The sequence below is a fragment of the Rousettus aegyptiacus genome, unplaced genomic scaffold, assembly GCF_014176215.1.
Source record: "Rousettus aegyptiacus isolate mRouAeg1 unplaced genomic scaffold, mRouAeg1.p scaffold_m13_p_13, whole genome shotgun sequence".
Classification (NCBI taxonomy): domain Eukaryota; kingdom Metazoa; phylum Chordata; class Mammalia; order Chiroptera; family Pteropodidae; genus Rousettus; species Rousettus aegyptiacus.
In genome coordinates, this window is record NW_023416288.1 from 77,239,085 (window position 1) to 77,263,261 (window position 24,177).

At 34.8% G+C, this 24,177-nt stretch overlaps 1 protein-coding gene across 2 annotated transcripts in view; it reads left to right on the forward strand.

The window, feature by feature from the left end:
* The window catches only part of RALA (RAS like proto-oncogene A), a 65,060-nt gene that overhangs the window by 31,897 nt on the left and 8,986 nt on the right, over positions 1 to 24,177 (forward strand). For both annotated transcript variants that reach the window (XM_036231031.1, XM_016148529.2), the window contains 2 exons: positions 14,714 to 14,866; positions 23,513 to 23,721. In XM_036231031.1, coding sequence (XP_036086924.1) covers positions 14,753 to 14,866; positions 23,513 to 23,721 — 323 coding nt within the window. In that variant the 5' untranslated portion in view covers positions 14,714 to 14,752. The remainder of the gene's footprint in view (positions 1 to 14,713; positions 14,867 to 23,512; positions 23,722 to 24,177) is intronic.

Below are 24,177 nucleotides of genomic sequence, written 5' to 3' on the forward strand. Positions count from 1 at the left end.
AATGGCCTCAATCTTAGCAGCTTTAAAAAAAAAAAAAAAAAAAAAAACAGTTATTATGTTAGTTTCCAGGGTCAAGAAATTGGAAACAGCTTACCTGTATGGTTCTGACTCGGTCTCTCATGAGGCTACAGTCAGCCAGGACTGCCATCATCTGAGACTTGGCCAGGTCTAGAGGGTCAGCTTCCTATCTCACTCACAGGGCAGGAAGCTTCAATTCCTTGCCACATAGGTTTCTCTCATAGGACTCCTCACAACATGGTTTCCCCTGTAAAGAGACAGAGTGCCCAGGACAGAAATCACAGTCTTTTATAATGTAATCTCAGAAGTGACATGCCTTTACTTCTGCTGTATTACATTGGTCACACAGATCAAGGCTGGTACAATATAAGGGTGATTTCAGAAGTGTGGGGATCATTATTGGGAGCCATCTTGGAGTCTAGCTACCACAGACCCACTTGAATGTCTACAAAATTGAGAGTGACCTTGTGTACATCCAGCTTTGCCATGTAACCATTGTTTTCATAATTGGCCCAAAACAGTTATTTGTGACAGTTTGGTTATATTAAAGCCCAACTGCACATTTTAATTTTTTTTGTTTGTTTGTTTACTAAGCTTTTTTTTTTTTCTGATTACAAAAGTGATATATATTCATGGTATAAAACTGGAATAAACAAAAAACTCTGGAAATTAAACATTTTTCACATTCCTGTTTAGATTACTCTTACTGAAATTTTATTTTGCTATCTAATGTTTTTCTTGTTTGAACTAATTCATTTCTCTTTAAGTTTATACAGAAATCTATTTGTAAACTGTTTTCACATATTTTGTGAACATTTTTCAATGTCATTTAGTACTCACTAATTTTTTTAATAATTGTTTTATAATCCATTGTATGATATGCATAACTTAATCTTTCATTTATGATTATTATTATTAATACTATTACAAGAAATATTCTTGCCACGAATTCTCTATGCACAACCATGATTATGACAGCCTTTTTTTTAAAAAAAACAAAGATCAGTTCTTTCTTACTTATAATTCACATGCAAGTTCAGCAAAAGCAGTAACTAAGTAGAAGCTTTGTAACATTTATATTAGTTCCCATCTAGGACCATGGTGGCATTTCTGTGTTGAGGGTTCATAAACGTCATTGACTCCAAAGGGGCCTAGGATATTCATGTCCTCAGTGAATTTACAGATATAGTTTAGTCACTGTAAACATACCTTACATAAACCTGTTGTGTTGGATATAAGAACATAGCACATCTAATGTCCCTCAAACTCCTAAGCCTCATAATACATATATAAGGTAAGAAGTATAAAAATGTTTTGTAGAGATTTGCCACCTGCTATAGTGATTTTAGTAAATGACTTTATTATCAGAAGATTGAATTTCTGTCTAGTCACGTGTTATATAACATTGACATGGTCGTAGTTATTAGAAAATTGCTTGAAGTATCAGCTCAACTTAGGAAAATTCTCTTTGACAATTTTATTTTATTTTTTTTCAGGGGCTATTTTTTAAAACGAGTCTTATAAAAGCACACTTAGCTTCTAAGACCAGTGTTCAATTTGTCCATAATACATAATGCATTGTAACTCCAGATAATACAACGTAGTGTTATCTGATGGGAGAGCAGTCTATCTCTTTTGCTGACTCTCCTTTCCCTGACCATTTCCTCAATCAGCAACTCTTAACTGGGGTTCCTGTTCTTCCTGGGGGAATGTCTCAGAATTTTACCCATACTGTTCTCTGTTAACCTTGTTTAATACCATTGTTCAACTACATATAAATATGCACTTCACTCGTTATCATTTAAGCCATACTTCCCTATACTGTCCACAAATATTTCATTAGTAGAAACTGAAAAATGTATCAGATCAACATATAAGGTTTAAGGGGAGAAGAATGAAAAAGGAAATGAGCAGGAGCAAATAATATAGAGAGACAGTATTAAGGAATTTAGATTTTAACCTAAGCAATGTGGAGTCCTTGAAGAATTTTAAGTAAGCCATGTGAAAATAATTTTACTTTTTATTGTGATACTTACATGAATGACAGGTAATATTCATTATATGGGGTTTCATATGCATTCCTTTGCTATTTTAGTTAACATATAGTGTTTTGAGGTGGCAGGGTCAAAATCCTAAATCTGATGTCTTCAATTGTTCCCATGCTTGGTATATATTTACATCCTATCAACTGAAATATTATTAGCAATTCAAAGTTAAGAACTACCAGAATTTTCTTGCTTCTATTTCTTGGATTTATGAGAATAACAGCTATATTTAGGCCTAAGAATTTAGACTATTGGACTTAGACAAGCCTCATCTATTCATGCTTGTTGTTTCTCAGTATAAAATCTTGTAAAATAGCATGTAAGAGCTTTAATATTTTTCTTCTCTTTGAATCTTTACAGTCAGGGTTCACTAATTTGAGATTACTTGTGATTCTCTGTGAGACCACTCCTGATTCTTGATGACAGCAAGAACCCAGAAAGGAAGAAATGTGATTTATGAGAAACACCCAGTTATCTAGCAACCAGAATTGTTCGTCGTCTTCATACAGCACCTGTCACTGTGTAACCAAGACCGTGTTTTTGAATACTTGGCATAACATGACACTACTAACTACTAGGTCACATTGAGGCCAGATCCTCAGGAGGTTAAACTCAGACTTGATTGGTTAAACTCAGTCTTCCAGTATGATGGATTGGTTAATATGGAAGCCTAGAAATGGGTACCAGTTACTAAGTAAAACAAACATACTCAGCCCATCCCTTGACCTGAACTCCAAATTTAGGGGTAGAGTGAAAGAATTGAGAGGAAGGGATATTATATTGGCATCACCAAATCATTTGCAAATACATAGGGATTTTACATCTGATCTATGTACTGGCCACAGGTACATAGAATCTGCCTGAGTCAGTTCCAGTTTTAACTCTACCTCAATTTACTGTGGAATTTCTTGGGACTTTCCCTATTTCCTCACATGAAAAATGAGAGAATTGGATTATTTTAAGACTACCTTCTGTAGTTCTTTTGGTGCATCATATTTACTTGACTTAAAAAATATCTTGCAGTAAACTTTCTAGGTAAAAATGAAAGTAACTTAAAATCATACCACAAATAAAATTGGAAGAAATAGACTAGTATACTTAAGGCTATTGTATGAGGTCCCCAAGAAAATCTCACTTTCTGTGGGGCCTGGACTTTCCAAATGTTTTCTCTTTCATCATCAAATTGTCCTCTCTATATTAGTTGAAGCTTAGAAGCCTCAAACGAGATGCTACAACTTTGCTTCTGACCACTAGTGTCAATTTAGGCACAGGTGTTTAATGTTTTAGCTTTAAATGTATGATTGGCTTTTAGTAATAGTTGAAAAGATTGGAGGTTTACTTGTGCATCAGCTTGCTGCTCAGCCTTTGATTCCTGATCATTCCTCATGAGCCAAGACTGTACCCAGTAAGTCCCTTAAAGAGAGAGTACTCTTCTTGCTCACTCTTTCCCACCTCACCACCACCCACCACCCCCAGAGTAATAGGACATGCATTCTAGTCAATCAATATTCTTGCTGTTGGACATATTGGAAATGATTGAAGAGGGTTGTCCTTTCCTTGACCCCATAGAAAATTACTAAATGTGGGGCTTGTTTTAAATTAATGTTCTCTGGTCTCTTCTCCTGCCTCCATCAGTCTGTCTGTAACCCCAGTGGTCTTTATCCCAAACATAACAATATTTTGCCTAGTGGCATCATCCCTGACTCAGCTCCTCCACTTTATTAATTTCTTCTCTGTCTCCCTTACCTCCTCATACAAAGTCCATGTTTATTTTTGCTTACCTTTTGCCTAGTGTTGTTAGACTTCAACAATAGATATTAAGAACTTAGTACCTGGTACAAAGTAGTACATTCAGTAAATGTTAGTTGTTTTTAATCTTGGCCACTTTCAATTAGATGGACCATACAAAATTACTGTTTTTATTTGTAAGCAACAGATCTCATGTTGTTAATTTCATATGATTCAACTTTATAGATATACAGAGAGATGGTTCTTAAGCCAAATACAAATTAGAATTATCTAGGCAGCATTTTACGAAATATATACATACACTGTACCCATCCTTGCCCAGTGAATCAGTACTCAGTCTTGGGAAGAAAAATCTAGAGTGCTACAAGATGTTTTTATGATTTTCAGAGAATTTCCAAGTCATTTTCTTCTAGTTTGGAATTTTACATTATCTCTCATAAAACGTAAACTTAGGATTTTGTGCTTTTCAAATACACTTTTGCCTTTTTATGAAAAAGAGAATTAAGAGTAGTAAGCAAGCCACAGTTTAATCAATATTAATTTACCTTGACTCAGTTGATTTACAGCACAGCTTATCTACATGATTTGTAATTTTAATGTAGCCAAAAGAAAATGAATTTCTTTGAACAGTAGCTGTCTCCCTTCACTGGTGGTAATTTGTGTGTTGTCTTCTTAGCAAGATTTGAAATCTCTGGGTAAGTGGGCTCTAAATAAGCCGAAAATTATGGGCATAATTTTTTTTCTTAGTTCATTGGCAGCTGTAGATAAGAATATTAAAATCCAGAAAAGAGAATCTGAGCTTTTTTTCTACCTCCCACCATCATGTTCACTCTAAATTTACATTCCATTTTTTCCTAGCTGTTTAATCTAATTGGCATTCCTTAAAAATGAGGCATATGTACTTTCGTTTAAGTCAGAAAAAAATTTTACCAGGAAAGAATATTGAATTGTATCTAATATCTTTTTATGTCATTTACATGGCTTTTCTCATTGGGCCTATTCCTGCATTCTTAAGCTATTATTTTTGGGATAAAACACAACTATAATGGATCATTTCTTTTCAAAGAAGTAAAATTCAGGTGTTTGTATTTTGTGGAACTTATGTGTTCATTAATGAAATTGTAATATGGCTTTTGTGAGGGATATGATTATTGCTGTTTTGGTATCATTGGCTTTTATTACTCAAATAAAATGATTGGGTAGCCTTTCTGTGCTATCCAAAGAAATAACCTTTTTATGTTTAAAAGAAATTGCCTCTAAAACTGGGCCCCAAGCTTAGTAGAAAGATCATTCTTATCAGTTTCTTTCATAGTGATCATAAAGTTTAGATGTTAAATGCTTAGGATCTGGATTTTATAAAATCCTTATTCTATACCAACCACATGATTTGGTCATGTTTAAAAAGGTTATATGGCTCAGTTTTCTCATCTGTAAAATGTGGATAATAGTTATAAAGGCTTGGGAATCTTGTAAGATAATCAAGTAATGGAAAAAGTATGACATGGAGCAAACATTCAAGAAATTAAATGAAATTATTTTCTTGTGTTATTATCCTTTCTCCAGAATATATCTTATTTTTCTTTTTATCTGCTTTCCTTAGAATTTTTCTCCCAGCTTCTTCAACCATATGATTGGTTGAATACTTAGTGTAAAATAGTCTTATAGAAGATCAAAATTCAAAAATATTAGCACTAGATGATAGAACCATACAAGTGACTTTTCCTCCTCTTTACTCTCTACATTATATAGATGAGAACCTATCACTTGTATAATCATGAAAAATTGTTGAGGGAAGGAGGGTCTCAAGTCCCATGCATGCATGCAAGTATGTGAGGAAGAATAGGGGTAAGGGTAGTGATCAACGTTGATGATGAGATTAGGAGTTCTCAGGAGCATTCAAGATAGCCCTTGAAATTACCTGTTAAACAAATTTGCATTGGAGAATTATTTGATAATATTTAAGTTGTCGTTAAACATAAGTTTAGGTCACGTATTTCTTATATCGTCAGAGGAAGTTTTTAATTTAAAAAGTAATATTTTCTGTACATTTGCTATGCCGTACTTTTACAGTAAGCTTTTTATTTATAGTACATAACAAAAGGTTAACCTGATTGGATAGATCGAGTCAGAATTTCAAAGTGTGTATATTTTTTCTGTTTTTTGAAGGGCTGCATGTTATTTCTTAAAAAGAATTGGCTGTTGAGCCACAATTCCACAAAATTCCACTCAGGAGGTGGTCTGTAAAAAAGAGCTGTATAGTAAAGGTTAGTTGGCACAAGGAGAATTTTTTTGTTGTTGCTGTAGAGTTTACCTTTAACTTTAAATTCTTGATTTGTAAAAATAGTTCAGTACTTAATTTGCAGGGCTGTGACTGATCAATATGTCCTCTTACAAATTTTCAGTTGTAGCTAACATATCTCAATAATTTAAAGGAAACATTTTTTAAAAATTGTCTCAGCCCTTCTTTGTATCATGACTACTGACTTTCCTTTCTCTCCTCTCCAACTTGTACCTGACTCCCACTCCCTTTTTATGCCAGATACTGCCTAATCTTATCTTTTTTCTTTTTTTTTTTAATTTATGATTCTTTGGTCACTCAAATCAGGAAACTGATTTATTCTTAAAACTGGTACTGAATAAATATTCTTTAAAACTCGGGCTTATTTTAATTAGATGTCTTTAACTGAGATTTTCATGGTTTCTAAATTTGAAATTTTGGGAATTCCAAATCAAGTCAGTTTAGGATTTTAACTCATTTACAGTGAAGGTCAATAATCTAAATTCATATATCTAACTCCTTTGTATTCCCAACTCCCCGTGAAATGACAGAGGAAAAAGACTTTACAGACAGTGTTTTGTGAATCCGTAACAGCACTGAGACTGGAAACAATGACTGTCAGCAAAGCAGAGACTTCCAGACTCCAGAAGACAAAATAAATGGCATTGATAGATGAATCAGGGTGGAGGAAGCCTCTGCCCAGCACACTCACAAGGGAAGGCCGCAAGTGGAATTCTGAAGAGACTTTAAGCTCAAGTCAGTAAGAACAGAGAACAGAAGAGATGATAGGACACGGTATTATTTAAAAGAGGGTGTATTAAGAGCTAACTGGATATTCTACCCATACATCCAACCCGTACAAAAACTACAACATTGATTCCCATGCTAATTTTGGAAGTCCGCTTTCAAAAAATATTTTTTTTAAGCTCTCAGCCTAAAGAGAACTAGGAGTTCTAATGAGTTAGTGACCCAGGTATATCTCTTTATTTTGGTATTTGGAGAAAGATCCACCCCATCAACCTGTTCCTTGCCCTTGAGTCCTGAAGTGAAGCATGTCCATTAAAATGGCCAGTGAATACAAAGTCTGTTACCTCTCCAGATCTGGTATGGGAAGCGGCTATACCCAACAACAGAAGAAACCAGCTACAGTGGACTGGGAAAGTAGGAAGAAAGTCTAGCCAGTGGTGACATGAAATTATACAAAATGTAATACAGGATACTATTGCCAGATTAGTACAGGTTTTGAATTAACAATTCACAAAGTAAATACATGGAAAAAATGTTCACCCTTTTTATGCAATCATATCAAAAATCAGATTTTTTAAAAAAATATATCGTTAGTATGAATGTGGTGAACAACTGCACTTTTGAAAAGCAGTTGGACCATGTGCTTAATAACTTTAAACCACTCATTCATTTTCTTTTCTTACAATCTACTTCATGGGAAAGCATTTTAAATGTAGAAATAGAAGGTCATTTATTATAATAGTGAATAATTCTAAACAGCTCTAATGTTTTATTACAGGATTTGGTAAGTAAGCTGCTCTTCATCCATAGGATGATATATCAAATAGCCATTAAAAATTGCAGCTATGAAATCAACAAAACAACATAGAAAATAAAGTATAACTTAAATGTAAAGGTATGCAAAAGGCAAGCTCGTGTGTTACAACTTAATAATTCTCTGCACATCTCTGTATTTGATTTTAAGATCCTTGAAGTCAGCAGTCTTGACTTGCTCGTCCATATACCTACCCACCACCCTGTCAAAATGCCCAGCACACTATTTGACTCACAATAAATATATGTCGACTCAGAAAATAGGCATAGGAAACAGAAACAAAGGAAATCTAAAAGCAAACCAAAAAATTAGAAAAGCCACTATACAAAGAGAGAGCTAATGTAGTAATGATACACACAATGAAAAATGGGAATTAGACATCCAGGTGAACAAAGCTTCCAAGATGCAGTGCAGAATTTACAGAGCTTATGGATGGATTAACCTTTACATGAGCTCTCCTTGAGATAATCCTTACTGAAAAAGAGCAGATTGTTCCTCAACCAGAAGAGGAGGTTGCACAGAAGAAAAAGATCCCAGAAGAAACTGAAGAAACAGAATATTATGGCCCAGGAGTAAATTTAGCCTCACATAAATGCTAATAAAATAAAAAAAAAAAAAAAAAAAAAAAAAGCATCTTCATATATATACTTAGATTTTTAAAAAATATTTGGTTTGCCAATGACTTTTCTGTTAAACTTTTTGACAGTATTCTAATATGTGTGTTACTATAACTCTTAGTTGAATAATTTTTAAGCTAGATCATTCACGCATCATTAATTCAGTTATTTTTTTTACAGTTATATTTTTTTAAATTAGCAAAACTTTCATAGACACTATCAAGTTCATAAAGATATCAATAAGAGAAACTGTTTATATACACTTAGTTTATAGGTCTTACACAGTAAAACCTAAAGCAGATATGAATTATACTTTTTTATTAGCTTTATGAAGCATCCAGGTTTTGAATATTTCTTCATCCAATTTTGTAGCCTAATTCAGTAATAACCTTGTACGTATTTAATTTCCAGATAGGTATTATAATCACATTGTTTAAAATTCAAGGACATGGTTCCATAGTGTAGCGGTTAGCACGTCTGCTTTATACACAGAAGGTCCCAGTTTCGCGCCCCAGTGAAGCCACGGTCCATGGTCTACGGCCATGCCACCCTGATCAAGCCCGATGTCTGCTCTCGGAAGCTAAGCAGGGTCAGGTCTGGTTAGTACTTGGATGAGAGACCACCTAGGAAGACCAGGTTCTGTAGGCATAAATAATAATAAATAATAAAAATAATTTAAAAAATAAAATTCAAAAGATTACTGTTATGTATCCTTCCAGGGTTACCATAGGAATACAGAAGCAAAAGTTATATTCTTTACAATAAATAATTATTAAATGTTTTCCTAAACAACATCATCTATTTTAAAAGCACATTTAAGAGTTTAAGACAAATGTTAAAATATCTATAAATAGTAGTTTATCTTTCACCTTTCATATTCCACCCCTTACTTATTTTTCAGCATGTCTCAAGTTAAGTCATAATGTGGTGACAAAACCACTGGGGCCAGGATTAAGAAAACTGCTTATCCTTAAGCTATACTGTACTTAGATGCTTTTAAAATATTTTGATCTGTTAAAAGATCAATACTGGTTTCCATCATTTCCTTTCATTAACTCTTCTCACTACCCACACTCCCTAAAAGAAAAGCTGCTTGTTCCTCTTTTCCTTACTCATACCCACTCAAGCCATATAGTTGGGTAATTTGACTTGAATTTTCCCTTTCCTTCACCCCTGACATCTAATCTATTCCCAGATTTGGTTGACTTTTCCCTTAATAGCTCTTGAATCCATTCATATTTTCTCCTTAGTCCAAACCCAGGGTATCATTGCCCTGTAGCCTTCCAGATGTTCTCTCTGCCTTCTGAGTCATAGTTTCTCACTTAAAAATTGATGGTTCTCCATTGCTCTGAGGATAAAAAATCTAAATTCCTAGTATGTAAAGTTCTGTTTCTGTTTGTTTGTTTGTTTTACTTTTTATAGCTTTATCATTCACCATCACCCCCAGGTAAACGTGGTCTGCGGATATTTGTTTTTCAAGTCTCAGCTTAGCCATCACTTCTTCATGCGTTCTGGAAATTTTTTTAGTTTTAACTGTGGTGGGGGCCTTACCTTTGTGTTGCTGGTAATTTGCACTGACTGGGGGCCGAATATATTGTATATAAAGGTAGGATCTTCTGAAGATAGCTGAATGTTTACATTACCCATACTTAATATGTATATTTGAACATCTTACATGTGCTATTTTATTCATCTTAGCATTATATTTACAAACAAGCTGAGATCCAAAGAGATAAATTTAAGTCTTTTCTTTGAGGCCTGACAGACTTTCTGGCAAATTATACCAATAAATTTTATTATGCAGACAAGGCAAAATGTTAAGCCATCATTAAACACTCTTCAACTATTGTACCCTTAAGATAGAATAGTACTTTCCTTAGTTCAGTCTTTGTTATAATTTTGTGTTCTTATTTAGTGCAATTTGGATAATTAGAAAATATTAAGTTGTTACATTTCAAAAGTAAACATTGCCTCAGGGACTTTCTAACTTTGCATGTTGCTCCTATAGAGCTTGATTGCATGCTTTAAAATGATGAATGTTATTCTATATCTTGATTGTCGTGGTACTTACATAACTGTACATTTATCAAAACTCATTTAAAGATTGATTTTATTGTACATAAATCAACCTGCCTTTAAAGAAAAAGTTAAAGCAAGATTTGAACATCAGAAATTCTCTTCACAGATTAAGGGTAAAGAATACTCTAGGAGGTAGATCAAATGACTCCAAAGTCTTTTAACCATTATTTTTTATCATGAAGAAATTTTATTTATTAATAATTGTCTTTTTTCATTATCGAGATCTTGTGCCTCTATCAATATACCATCTTCTTGGCCCAAGAACAGGACCTATCTTGATTTACTCAAGTCACCCTTTATGTTATCTGAGTATCATTATTATCTTCATGTATATCTATATAGTTCGTATTAGTTTTATTCTTAGTATATACTCTGTATTATATTTATTTTTATATAATGTATTGCTTATATGTTTTTTTTTACATATTATACATTGATTATAATATATTGGTTACTCTCTGAATCTCTTGTTCATAGTAATTTTTCAGTTGATTCCTTTGGCTTAAATACAAAATAACGTCTGTTTGTAATGCTCATTTGCCTCCTCCTTTCTCTTTCTAATACCATCAGATACTACTTCCAGCACAATGTTAAATAAGAGTGAGGATGGTGGGCATTCTTATCTTACTCCCGACATTGATGAGAATGCTTTTATTTCATCATTAAGCATGATATTTTTATGGTTTGTGTTTTTAGATAGCCAGTTTCTGTGTGTGTATTAAGTGAACACCAGTAAATTTCTACTTTAATTAAGGATTTTTATAAGAGGTAGACTTTGGATTTTATCGACTATCATTCCAGATCCTATAGAGATAATATGATTTTTCTATTAATACCAATAATTATATTGACTTCCTAAAATATAAAGCCATTATTGCATATCTGATTGAATTGCACCTGGTCACTTTGGTTTATCTAGTAACATTTTTTTTATTTAGAATTTTCACCATATATTTACAAGTCAGTCAATCTACCTTTCCTTTAGTCTATCTTTGTTAGGACTTTATATCAGTGTGAACCTAGCTCTCTAAAAAGAATTTGGAAGCTTTTTCTATGCTCTAGAATATTAAATAGTATTGATAATACACCTGTTCTTTGAATGTTTGGAAAAATATACCTGTACATGGTAATAAGCCTAAATAATTGTATATATTACTTTCTTGGTCAAGTATATGCTAACTCTTCTAAAATTGTTCATTTTAGACTAAATTCTGTTTTGTTTTTATCGAGCAGATATTCTTAATACACATAGGGAGTGACGTGTGAATTTTTTTATATGAAATACTTTCTTTTTTTGAGAGTGATTTACTAACTTGGCATCTGCCTACTTGTGATTAGTTATCATTTTTAATGATTTGCTAGGGACTAAACTTTAGTGATCATACACCTTTAATCCACTTTTCAAATTGGAGAGGAGGGAAATACTTCATTTAATCTCTTTATTACCAAAGACTCTCAGTAAGATCTTTTACCACCTAATATCTTTGTTAGACTAAAGTTTAATAATAAATGTCTTTATTACAAAAGTCTAAGCAGATGATAATGAACTATGGAAATATAAAAATCATTGGGATTTTTATTTTTGGTGGGCAAAGGAGTATTTGATATCTTACTTGGTAGAGTATTCCTTATCAAGTATAGGAGAACTAGATTGATCATTTGTTAGAAAATTTCTTAAAGTTTAAAATGGAGAGCTTAGAGTTTAGATTTGAGATATGTGATCTGAAGTACCTTGACCCACTTCCTGTATGTGACAGGCTGACTAAATGACCTGACAAGATACACGTGTCTGAATCCCCAGAATCTGAATGTTACCTTCTAAGGTAGAAGGATCTCTGAAGATGTGATTAAATAAGTTAAGCATTTTGAGATGGGATGATCATTTTGGATTATCTGTCTGGGCCTTAAAACGTAATCTTAAGTGTCCTTAAAAGAAGGAGATGGAGTTTTGACTATTGTGTTTTTGTTGCACTTAGCATGAAAAATGGAATTTTCTTATTTATATATGTATTTGTCTGAAGTTCCAGGTAGGCGGGGGCTTTGAGTTATTTACCATCAAAACAGCATGTAAACTAGGGATTGGAAGCTAAGCTATGGAATGCAAAGGTTTTGAAATGCAGGGAGAGAAGTATATCCTTAGAGGGAGCTTCTTTTCCTAGAGAACCTCTTGAAAGTGTGGAACGTTCAGCTTATAATTATTAGAGAATAATTAACTGCACTTTGGAAAAATGTCTTTGGGACCCTCTGCCTTTTCTAAGTCACAGACTATATTTTAAATTGTTCTGTAAGGGAAGGTGTTTTAGCCTAGTCGATGTGACTGGTAAATGTTTTGCTTTTTAAAATGAGCAGATACACAATTCTTAGAGTATTAATTGATGTGGTAATAGCCTGAGCTCATGTGGTACTTACTGTTTAGAAATAAAACAGCAGTTACATAGCCATGAAATGATTACAGCTGCCAAATAAGGATCATAATAGTGACAAGTCATTTTCTGGTTTATTTAGGTAGACCAGCAACAGAATACTTCATAAATTTGCTTAGACTAGGTATCTTTCAGACTTTTGGTTACTTATCTGAAGTCTACTATTTTCACTATTTCTGAGCAGTGATACTCATTCAAAATCTCATGATCATGTCCTTGGTACCCAGGAAAAAGACTTAATCCTTGTTTGTTGAGTTGAATTGAACTTGCCTCCAATTACGGATTTCTTACCGTATGTTTCACAGTTCAAGCTGCTTCTGCTAAAATGCTTATGATATAATAAGAATGGGATCAAAAATTGCATATACAGTGTGATCTGTTATGCTCCATATAGATTAAAAGCAGCCTCAAAAAAAGTATGTTAACATGTTTATATTATTAAAATGGATAGCAAGATTTCGGAGGTCTATTTCTTAATACTTTTCTGTATTGGGCAAAAAAGGCATATGGGCATGATTTCTGGGTCCAGCCTGAAGCAGTGCCCAACTCTTGAGTGCCCTATACAGACAGCGTGTGAAGTACAGACACCAGACAGACTGTCCTTGCCCAAATTTGTGATCGAGTTTCTAGTTGCAAAAGCTGCTTTACCCACCAGTATAGTCTAAAGCATTTCTGAAGGTAGTCAGACTTCAAACATTTGTTTATTTGTTCAATGGACACATGAACTGAATGGCTGATTTTGCCAAGTCATGTTAGTTACATTAAGCATAAAGTAAACCAAACAGAGGTAGCCCCTGCACTTCTGATATTTCTGGTATATTAGGGAAGAAGACCCATATCAAACAACACTCAAGCAATATCTACTTAATAACAATTATGAAGGAAAAGTATCAAATACTATAATGAGCCACAGGGAAAGGAAGAGTTTCGGGTAAGGCTGAGACTCAAAAAACAAGAGGAGTTAGCCAGCTAAAATAAGAATATGCCGAATGGAGGAAACTGCATGGCCAAGGCCAAGAGGTGGAGAAGAGCATGTGAAGAACTGAAGGAGACCACTGTGGTCTGTTATAGCCGAGTTGGGAGAGATTGGCACAAGATAGGGGGGTAGGCAGGATGGAGTGTAGTCCTGTGAGCTACAACTTGGTGAAGCTGTATCTGTGACCAAAAGAAGTCAAAGAGATTCTGAGATAGAAGGGTAAAATCCTCTAATAACAGAACGTGCTTGCTTGGGCCTCCACACAGGCTCAGTGTTTGTCGTGACCTCATGGCCTCCTTTTCTGATGCCTCGTACCATGGCCAAAGGTAACTGGGTGCATTTAGTGTACCTTACCACTACAGCTTCTGGAGGAACCTGGTACACAGATGTTCGTGTCATAGAATACTTGAGAATTGGGGTAGGTGGTGTTGGATTCGATTGATTACTCTACCACCAAGTTGTTAGGATACGTTTTCTTTTTTTATAAACTGGCAGTAAGTAGGTAAGCCTTTCAGTTGGCAGGGGTTTTTTTTCCCCCCTCTTTTGTCAGTTACTTCTTACTGGAATTAGAAGAAACCTCTCTTTAATTATTACCAGTAAAGGTTAATATAAAAACAAAATGATCATTTAGCCTGTTTTCATAATCTGTGTGATTATATTATCATACAGCTATTCTCCATTGTTAGCATGTGGTTGCACTGGGAAATTTTCACTTCTGGTCACAGCTTATTACTGAAAACTATTATAATAAAAGAAATGACCTTAAGATATATACTTGTACTATCACTGTGGTGTTCTCTGACAAGTAGTTCTTCCTCTAAATGAGCATACTTCATTTGTCATTTGTTGAAAATCACTGCAGAATGAAAACTAGTATCTTGAAGCCTAAGGACGTCATACCTCTTTCCCACACTAGAATTCTAAAGAAGAATGTACTAAGCATTACTTATTCTCTCTTTCCTTTTAGATTCTTCTTAATCCTTTGGTGACAATTCTGTGACACAGGATGGCCACAAATAAGCCCAAGGGTCAGAATTCTTTGGCATTACACAAAGTCATCATGGTGGGCAGTGGTGGTGTGGGCAAGTCCGCTCTTACTCTGCAGTTCATGTATGATGAGGTAAGTGCTGATTTTATACTGGATATCAAAGTTTGAGCTTTCAGAGAGTATTTCTCTAGATTAGTTCTGGTGATATTTTGGATGGATTTCTTGAATCTTGAAAGCTAATCGTCTTTTTTTCCATTTTAAAAAATTGAAAGCTAACGTTTATATACAACTTGATTTAACAAGTAAAAAGCTCAAGGTTTGTAAAAACTTTACATTTTAAAATACAAAACAAAACAGGAAACTACCTATTTTTGAGCAATCTAACTTTAGCTTTTTTAATTTTAGTGTTCTAATGGCAATTCTCACCTTAAATTAATAAAAGTGGTAGATATAGTACCTAATTGAGATTTGAGGTTAACACACATAAAGGTACTTTAATAACCTCAGTGAAAAAGTTATTTGTTGTGTATTTGGCATGACACTACATTAAATGATAAACGATATATCTCTAAAATATAATTATTAGACGAGTTAACAGATTTGTGTGTATGTATTTATATCAGACTTTGTCTACCCACATTCTTTACCTAGAGGACTGTTATCGAGTCTCAATGATTTAAAAGTTAGCAATCTTATTAAACATTTATCCTCATTTCTTCCTTCCAGTAGAAGCAGGGTTTTGTGGCTACTCTTTCTTACTTAATTCTCGTAAGTTCTGTGTGGTAGGTGGGGGTATCCTCATTTTATAGATGAGAAAGAACCTCAGAGGGGTTATCCAACCTGCTTAAAGCTGGTCTCTTGACAAAAAAATTTTGCAGATTTTTACCATTCCATTTCTATTGCCTACCTGTCAGCACTTTTTTCATACACACAAAACTCAAATCCATCAGTTGTCCTGCTTGTTGGTGACTTTAATAAAAAATTTGGAAAGGAGAGGATCGAAATAATACTTTAAATGAAATTACTAATTTATCTGTCCAATTCCATTACTCATACTATTCATTTTAGTAGTCACTCTTCTGTTTTTTTTTTATCAAAGTCTACAAACTATTTACTTTTGTCAGTAAGAATAATGGGTTCCTTTTTCAAAAATAAAGGTTTATAAAACATTTTCCACCAAGTAATTATTCTAGTTTCTTAGTTTTACCATTTCCTTTTTTTTCTCATTGCCATCTTTTTTTAGATTTTAAATTTTATTTTTCAATTATACTGAATATTATATTAGTTTCAGGTGTACACCATAGTAGTTAAACATTTATATAACTTATGAAATGATCACTCCAATAAGACTAGTACCCATCGGACACCATACAGAGTTATTACAATATTACTATTATCCCTTGCTGTACTTTACATCCCAGTGACTATTTTAATAACCGGCAATTTGTACTTCTTAATCCTGTTTACCTTTTCACTTGTCTCTGCCAAGCTCCATCCTGTCTAGAGACCATTAGTTTGTTCTCTGTATTTGTTTGTTTTTGTATTGTTTGTTCATTTATTTTGTTTTTTAGATTCCATATAAGAGGAATTATATGGTGTTTGTCCTTCTCTTCAAACTTATTTCTCTGAGCATAATACCCTCTCAGTCTATCTGTGTTGTCACAAATGGCAAGATTCCATTCTTTTCTATAGCTCATATTTTCTTGTGTATATATGCCACATCTTTCTTCATTCATCTATTGGTGGACACCTAGGCTGTTTCCATATCTTAACAATTGGAAATATTGCTGCAGTGAGCATGGGGGTACAAATGTTTCTATTTGAATTAGTGTTTTGTATCTCTACAGATGAATACCCAGAAATAGAATTGATGGGTCATACAGTCGTTCTGTTTTTACTTTTCTGAGGAACCTTCCTACTGTTTTCCATAGGAGCTGCACCAATTGACAGCCCCTCCCAGCAGTGCACGAGGGTTCCCTCTTCTCCACATCCTCGCCACCACTTGTTGTTTGTTGATTTATTGATGATAGCCATTCTGACAGGTGTGAGATGATATCTCATTGTGCTTTTAATTTGCATTCCTCTGACGATTATTGATGTTAAGCATCTTTTCATATGTCTGTTGACCATCTGTATATACCCTTTGGAGAAACGTCTATTCAGGTCCTCTGTGCATTTTTAAATTTGATTGTTTTTTTTTGGTATTAAGTTGTATTAGTTCCTTATGTATTTTGGATGTTAACCACTCCTCATTAGATGTATCATTAGTGAGTATCTTCTTCCACTCAGTAGGTTGTCTTTTCGTTTTGTTGATGGTTTCCCGTGCTGTGCGAAAACTTTTTATTTGATGTAATCCCATTTATTTATTTTTTCTTTTGTTTTCCTTGCCTGGGCAAACATATCTCAAAGAGTATTGCTAATAGGGATGTCAAAGAGTTTACCACCTATGTTTTCTTCTAGGAGTTTTATGGTTTTATATTTTATATTTAGTCTTTAATTCATTTGAATTTATTTTTGTATATGGTATAAAAGAGGGGTCTGGATTCAGTTTTTTACATGTATCTGTTCAGTTTTCCCAGCACCATGTATTGAAGAGACTGTTTTTATTCCACTGTATACTCTTTCTTGCCTTCTTTGTCATGTATTTGTTGACTATATAGGCATGGTTTTATTTCTGGGCTCTCTGTTCTGTTCCACTGATTTACATATCTGTTTTTATGCCAGTACTATGTTGGTTTGATTATTACAGGCTTGTAGCGTAGTTTGATATCATGTAGCATGATACTTCCAACTTTATTCTTCTTCCTCAGGATTACTTTGGCTATTTGGGGTCTTTTGTGGTTCCATATAAATTTTAGGATTATTTGTTCTAGTTCTGTGAAATGTGTCATTGATAGGGATTGCGTTGACTCTATAGATTACTTTGGGTTTTATGGACATTTTAACAATATTAATTTTTCCTATCCATGAGCACTACATATTCATCTATTTGTGTCTATCTTCTCAAGAGTTTTCCAAGTACAGATCTTTACCTCAATTACATTTATTCCTAGCATTTTATTTATTTTCATGCATTTGTAAATTGGATTGTCTTCTTAATTTCTCTTTCTGATAGTTCATTATTGTGTACAAATGCAACCTATTTCTGAATATTAGTTTTTTATCCTGCTACTTTACTGAATTTATCAGTCATAATAGTTTTGTGATTGAATCTTTAGGATTCTCTCTATATAGCATCATGTCATCTGCAAAAAATGACAGTTTTATTCCTTCCTTGCCTTTTATTTCTTGTATGTTTCCTGTGGCTAGAACTTCTAATATTATGTTGAGTGAAAGTGGATAACTTTATCTTGTTCCTGACCTTAAAAAAGTGTTGAGCTTTTTATCATTGAGTATGATATTAGCTGTGAGTTTGTCACATATGGCCTTTATTATATTGAGATATGTTCCCTCCATCCCCACATTGCTAAGAGTTTATAATAAATGGATGCTGGATTTTGTGAAATGCTTTTTCTGCATCTATTGATAGGATCTTGGGATTTTTATTTTTCATTTTGTTTATGTAGATTAGCATGGTAATTGATTTGCAGGTATTGAACCAACCTTGTATCCCGGAAATAAATCCCACTTGAACATGGTGTATGATCTTTTTAATGTATTACTAACTTCGGCTTGCTGATATTTTGTTTAAGATTTTATGTATCTTTGCTCATTAGGGATATTGGCCTATAATTTTTTTTGTTTCGTAATGTCTTTGTTTGGTTTTGGTATTAGGGTAATGGTGGCTTTGTAAGATGAACTTGGGAGCCTTCCCTCCTCTTCAGTTTTTTGAAGTAGTGTGAGAAAGATAGGGGTTAATTCTTCTTTTAATGTTTGGTAAAATTCACCTGTGAACGCATCTGGCCCAGGACTTTTATTTGTTGGGAGTTTTTTTTTATTACTGATTCGATTTTATTAGTAGTTATTGGTCTTTTCAGAATCTCTGATTCTTCTTGATTCAGTCTTGGAAGACTATGTTCCTAGAAACATATCCATTCCTTCTGGGTTGTCTAATTTGTTGACATAGTATTTTCTTATAATCCTTTGTATTTCTTTGGTGTCAGTTGTCACTTTTCCTCTTCCATTTCTGATTTTATTTGAGCCCTTTTTCTTTTTTGTCCTGATAAGTCTGGTTAAAGGTCTATTACTTTTGTTTACCTTTTCAAATAACCAGCTCTTGGTTTTATTGATCATTTTTATTGCTTTTTTGGACTCTTATTTTCACTCTGATCTTTATGATTTTCTTCCTTCTACTTTAAGCTGTATTTCTCATTTTTCTAGTTCTTTTAGGTGTAAGTTTAGATTATTTGTTAGATATTTTTCTTATTTTTATTTTTCAATTAGAGTTAACATTTAGCATTATCTTATATTAGTTTCATGTGTACAGGATAATGGTTAGACATTCTTGTTTCTTGAGGTAGGCCTATATTGCTATGAATTTACCTCTTAGAACTGTTTTGGCTGTGATACACACACACACACAAACACACACACACACACACACACCCCACCCCACCCCCGCACCCCCATATTGGATCATTGTGTTTTCATTTTCATTTATCTCAAGGTACCTTTTGGTTTCTTCCTTGATCTCGATCTTAACTCATTCAGTGTCTAGTCTGATGTGTCATTTAAGGACACTGTTTCTTTGTGGGTTTTCTGCATATATGATCTAACCGTTGTTGTCAATGGGGTGTTAAAGTCCCCTACTGTTGTCTTACTGTGATCTCTCCATTTATATCTGTCAATACTTGCTTTACATATTTAGATGCTCTTATGGTGGGTATGTAGATGTTTACAAGAGTTTACCCTCTTGTTTGAGTGATCCTTTTATCATAATGAAAAGCCCTTCTTTGTCTCCTTTTACAGCCTTTGTTTTAAAGTCTGTTTTGTCTAAGTATTGCTATCTCAGCTTTTTTTTTCCCCATTTTCATGAAATATCTTTTCCATCCCTTTACTTTGAGTCTATGTGTGTCTTTTGATTTGAAATGGGTTTTTTGTAGGCAGCATATGTAAGGGTCTTGTTTTCTTATTTATTCAGCCACCCAGTGTTTTTTGTTTGGAGCATTTAGTCCATTTGCATTTAAAGTAATTATTGGTAGGTATGTAGTTATTTTGTAACATTGGTGATGAATTTCTTTAGTTTTTTCTTGTCTGGGAAGCTTTTTTTCACTGCTTTAATTCTGAATGACAGCCTTACTTGGTAGAGTAATCCTGGTTGTAGTTCTTTACTTTTCATCACTTTGACTATTTCATGCCAGTCCTTTCTGGCCTATAAAGTTTCTGTTGAGAAGTCAGCTGACATTCTTATGGGAGCTTCCATGTAGGTAACTAGCTGCTTTTTCTCTTGCTGTTTTTAAGATTCTCTCTTTGTCTTTAACCTTTGGCATTTTAATTATGATGTGTCTTAGTTTGGGCCTCCTTGGGTTCATCTTGTTTGGGTCTCTGTACTTCATGGCCTTTTATGTCTATTTTCTTCACCGTGTTAGGGAAGTTTTCTGTTATTATTTCCTCTAATAGATTCTCAATCCCTTACTTTCTCTCTTCTCCTTAGTATTGATATTGTTCCAGAGGCCCATTAAACTATTCTCATTTTTTTTTAAATTCTATTTTCTTTTTGCTGTTCTGCTCAGGTGTTTTCCACTACTTTGTCTTTCCTATCACTGATTTGATTTCCTGCTTCATCTAATCTGCTGTCGATTTCATCAAATATATTCTTCACTTCAATTATGTATTGATTTCTGACTGGTTCTTTTTTATGTTTCCTATCTCCATTTTTATGTTTCCTATCTTTGTTGATGTTGAACATTCTTATAACCAGTGTTTTGAACTCTATCATGGTAGATTGCTTGTCTCCATTCCATTTTGTTCTCTTACTGGAGTTTTGTCCTATTTTTCATTTTGAACAAGTTTATCTCTTCATTTTGGCTGACTTCCTGTGTTTGTGTCTATTTGGTAGGTGGATCTACTACTTCTTGACAGAGTGGCCTTATGTAGAAGGTGTTCTGTGGCATCCAGTGGCACAATCTCCCTGGTCACCTTACCTGGGTCCTTCGGGGATGCCCCATGTATAGGTTATATATGCCTCCCTGTTGTAGTAGGGGCTCTATTACTGTTGGCTTATTAGCAGGTGTGGTTGACTCTTGGGCAGACTGGCTGTGAGGCCTGGCCATGACTACAGCGGTTGTGCTGTTGTGCAGAAACTGTCCCCATGAAGTGGAATCACTTTAACATGGCTCTGGTATCGACCGAGTTAGCCTTTCAGGTGTGTCTTTTGTGGAGGTGATTGGGTGGTGCTCTAGTATGGTCTAAAGCTGGTCACTGTTTGTGTTGGGTCTCAAGCCTTCTGGAAAGAGATTTGGTGCAGGCCAAGGTCAGCCATCACTAGTGCTGTGCCCTGTGCCCAGGGCCTCTTGGTAGATTCTACAAAGTGATCTATAGTTGGTTGCTTCTGGTTCTGGTTTTGGAGGTCTTAGGAGAGGCTAAACTGTGAATTGAGGCTGGATGCCACTTGTTTCAGTCTTAGGACCCTTTGGTGGGCACCACAATGCAAGCTGAAGCCAGCCACCACTTGTGCCAGGTTTCTAACCACTTAATTAAAGGTACTTTCTAGGCCAAGACTGGCTACTGCTATGCCAGGCTTGGGTCTATTTAGCATAAGCTACAAGATATATGAAGGTCAGCTGCTGCTGCTTTGTCGTTTGTGGATCTTTGAGAGATTTTGAGAAAGTCTGCAGCTCGATTCGAGGCAGACTGTTTGTTCGGGTAAGCTGCTGGAAGAGGCTGGGGCCAGGCAGGTCAGTTGGGTGAGTGGATTCTCAGGGAATCACCAGGGTGGGGTGAGAAGTGTCAGCCAACTTATTGGAGAGCTCAGATTTGTCACCTGCCAGCACTTCTGTCCCTGGAGAGTTGTTCTGACCCCAGTCCCTCCAGCCCTCATCTTGATGTTAGTCAATTTAGTTCCTCCATATATGTCCCTGGTGCTTTTCAAGCTGCTGCTCCAGCACTGGAGCTTAGAGTAAGTGAGTTTGTGAGTAAGTCTTTGTGCGGGCCCCTTAAGAGGTTCACCTCTGTCTTTAGCAGACCCCTGTCCTTCTCAAACACAATCCCCACTGGTCTTCACAGCCAGATAGGGACTTCCAGGCAGTGATGCCCTGGTGTGGGGAACCTGGTATGAGGCTAGGGCCTCTTGCTCCTCAGGGGGAACCTCCACAGCCAAGATATCCCACCTGTTTCTTAATGGCCACATTATGGTTGTGGGGCAAGCCCTATTGGTGTCTCCATCCCCCTACCAGTCTTGAAGTGGCAGCTTTTTTTATATCCTTAGTTGTAGGAATTGTGTTCAGGTAGTCTTCAGGTGGTTCTCACTGATGGTTGTTGGTCCATAATTTAGTCATAATTTTGATGTAATCATGGGATGAAACAAACACAGCATTTACCTACTCTGCCATGCTGACCAGAACCTAGTTACTCTTCTTTCAGACTAATCCTTAAATCAGTTTCCTTCTTGACAGTAAGGAGGTCAAAAGTAAGAATATTGACATGCCTGACATTTGATGAATGTTTAGGCCTTCATTTATTATTCATTAACATTCAATATTTAATATTCATAATATCTGATATATTGGAATATTTTATTATTAAAGTATTCATAAGTGTTTATAAATATTTAATGTTTGCAAAATATTAGCATGTAAATGTGGTAGAATGTTCTATAGCTTTCATAGTTATAAAAACACTGTTTTGTTTTTTTAAGAATTATTTATTGTGTCTGCCATGTACCAGGCACTTTTGTAAGTTTTAGAGATATAGTGATGAGTTGAACTGCTTCCAGGGAGGTTAAAATTCTAGCAGAAAAATAAAGACATTGAGCAAATATATAAGGAAATATTAGAAATTCAAAATATTTATGGGAACTAATAACCTACAAGAGTATGTGTATATAGACACAAATGCTAACAATAATACCCTGATCAAAATATCAAGGTGACATGAGGTTAAAATAGAAGCAAGAATGTAAAGTTGTTGTACTATTTTAAATTCAGAAGTTTTAGGAGAAGTCTCACAATTCAAGACTTGACATTCAGCTGAATAGTATAAGCCACTACATTGACTTGGTTCATTTTGGAGAAAGAAAATATTTAATGGTACTTTCAATGCTTACCTAAACATGGACTTCTTTTCAAGTTATTTCCAAAATTCTGGCATGAAATTTTATATTTAGAGTCACATCGAAAGGGGTTTTTTACACATTTGATAAAATACAAGCGTACCTCGTTTTGTCACGCCCAGCTTTATCGCACTTCACGGGTGTTGTGTTTTGTACAAATTGAAGCTGAGACCCTCCACCAGCAAAAAGATTACAACTTGCTTTATGGCGATACTTGCTTTATTGTGATGGTCTGAAACCAAACCCACAATATCTCCGAGGTATGCCTGTATATGTATAATAGCTTTGGCAGGTATAGTGTTCTAAGAAAGAACAAAAAGGACATATTCCAAGCTGTAAACAGCCTAGATAGAGCTGATGCTTCAACTCCCACTTTTTGCAAATGAAACCACCAAATTCTCTAAAATGAAAATTTCAATTAACGTCTTTTTAACCATTGGGGAAAACCGAGCAAAGGGTACAGGACCTCTCTCTACTATTTTGGCAACTTCATGTGAATCTTTATTCCAAAATAAGTTTTAAAAACAAAAGATAATTTAAAAAATTGATGTGTTTTTCATCTTTTTTAGTTTGTAGAGGACTATGAGCCTACTAAAGCAGACAGCTATCGGAAGAAGGTGGTGCTGGATGGGGAGGAAGTGCAGATCGATATCTTGGACACAGCTGGGCAAGAGGACTATGCTGCAATTAGAGATAACTACTTCCGGAGTGGTGAGGGTTTCCTCTGTGTCTTCTCTATTACAGAAATGGAATCCTTTGCAGCCACAGCTGACTTCAGGTATGTCAGGGAGTAATGTCATTGCATAATAATTTCTTCCTCAGAAACAAGTGGATAACTGGAGGTTCTTACTTTCACTCTGTATCTAATTGTGTCTATTCTCTTTTTGATATCAGTATGTGACTCTGATGCTGTGTACTTATATTCAGATGATATCCCAGTGCCAGCTGCATTGGAACTTAAGTTAGTGACAGCCTCAGTACGCATTACAGAAGTATTTCTCTTTGGAGTACAATACTACTACTCCATAATAGTTGCCATGTGGATCACATACTGGCGCACTTACCCAGGTCTTCAGTCTTTCTCTATTATTTACTAGTTTCTCAGCCCCTGTATAATTCAGCAGGCACATTACCATCCTCCTCACAATATAAATGTCCTGATAGCACGAACTGAATTTTACAATAGAAATAATAATACCATAGTTTGGCACACTATATTGTGTTAGACAATATT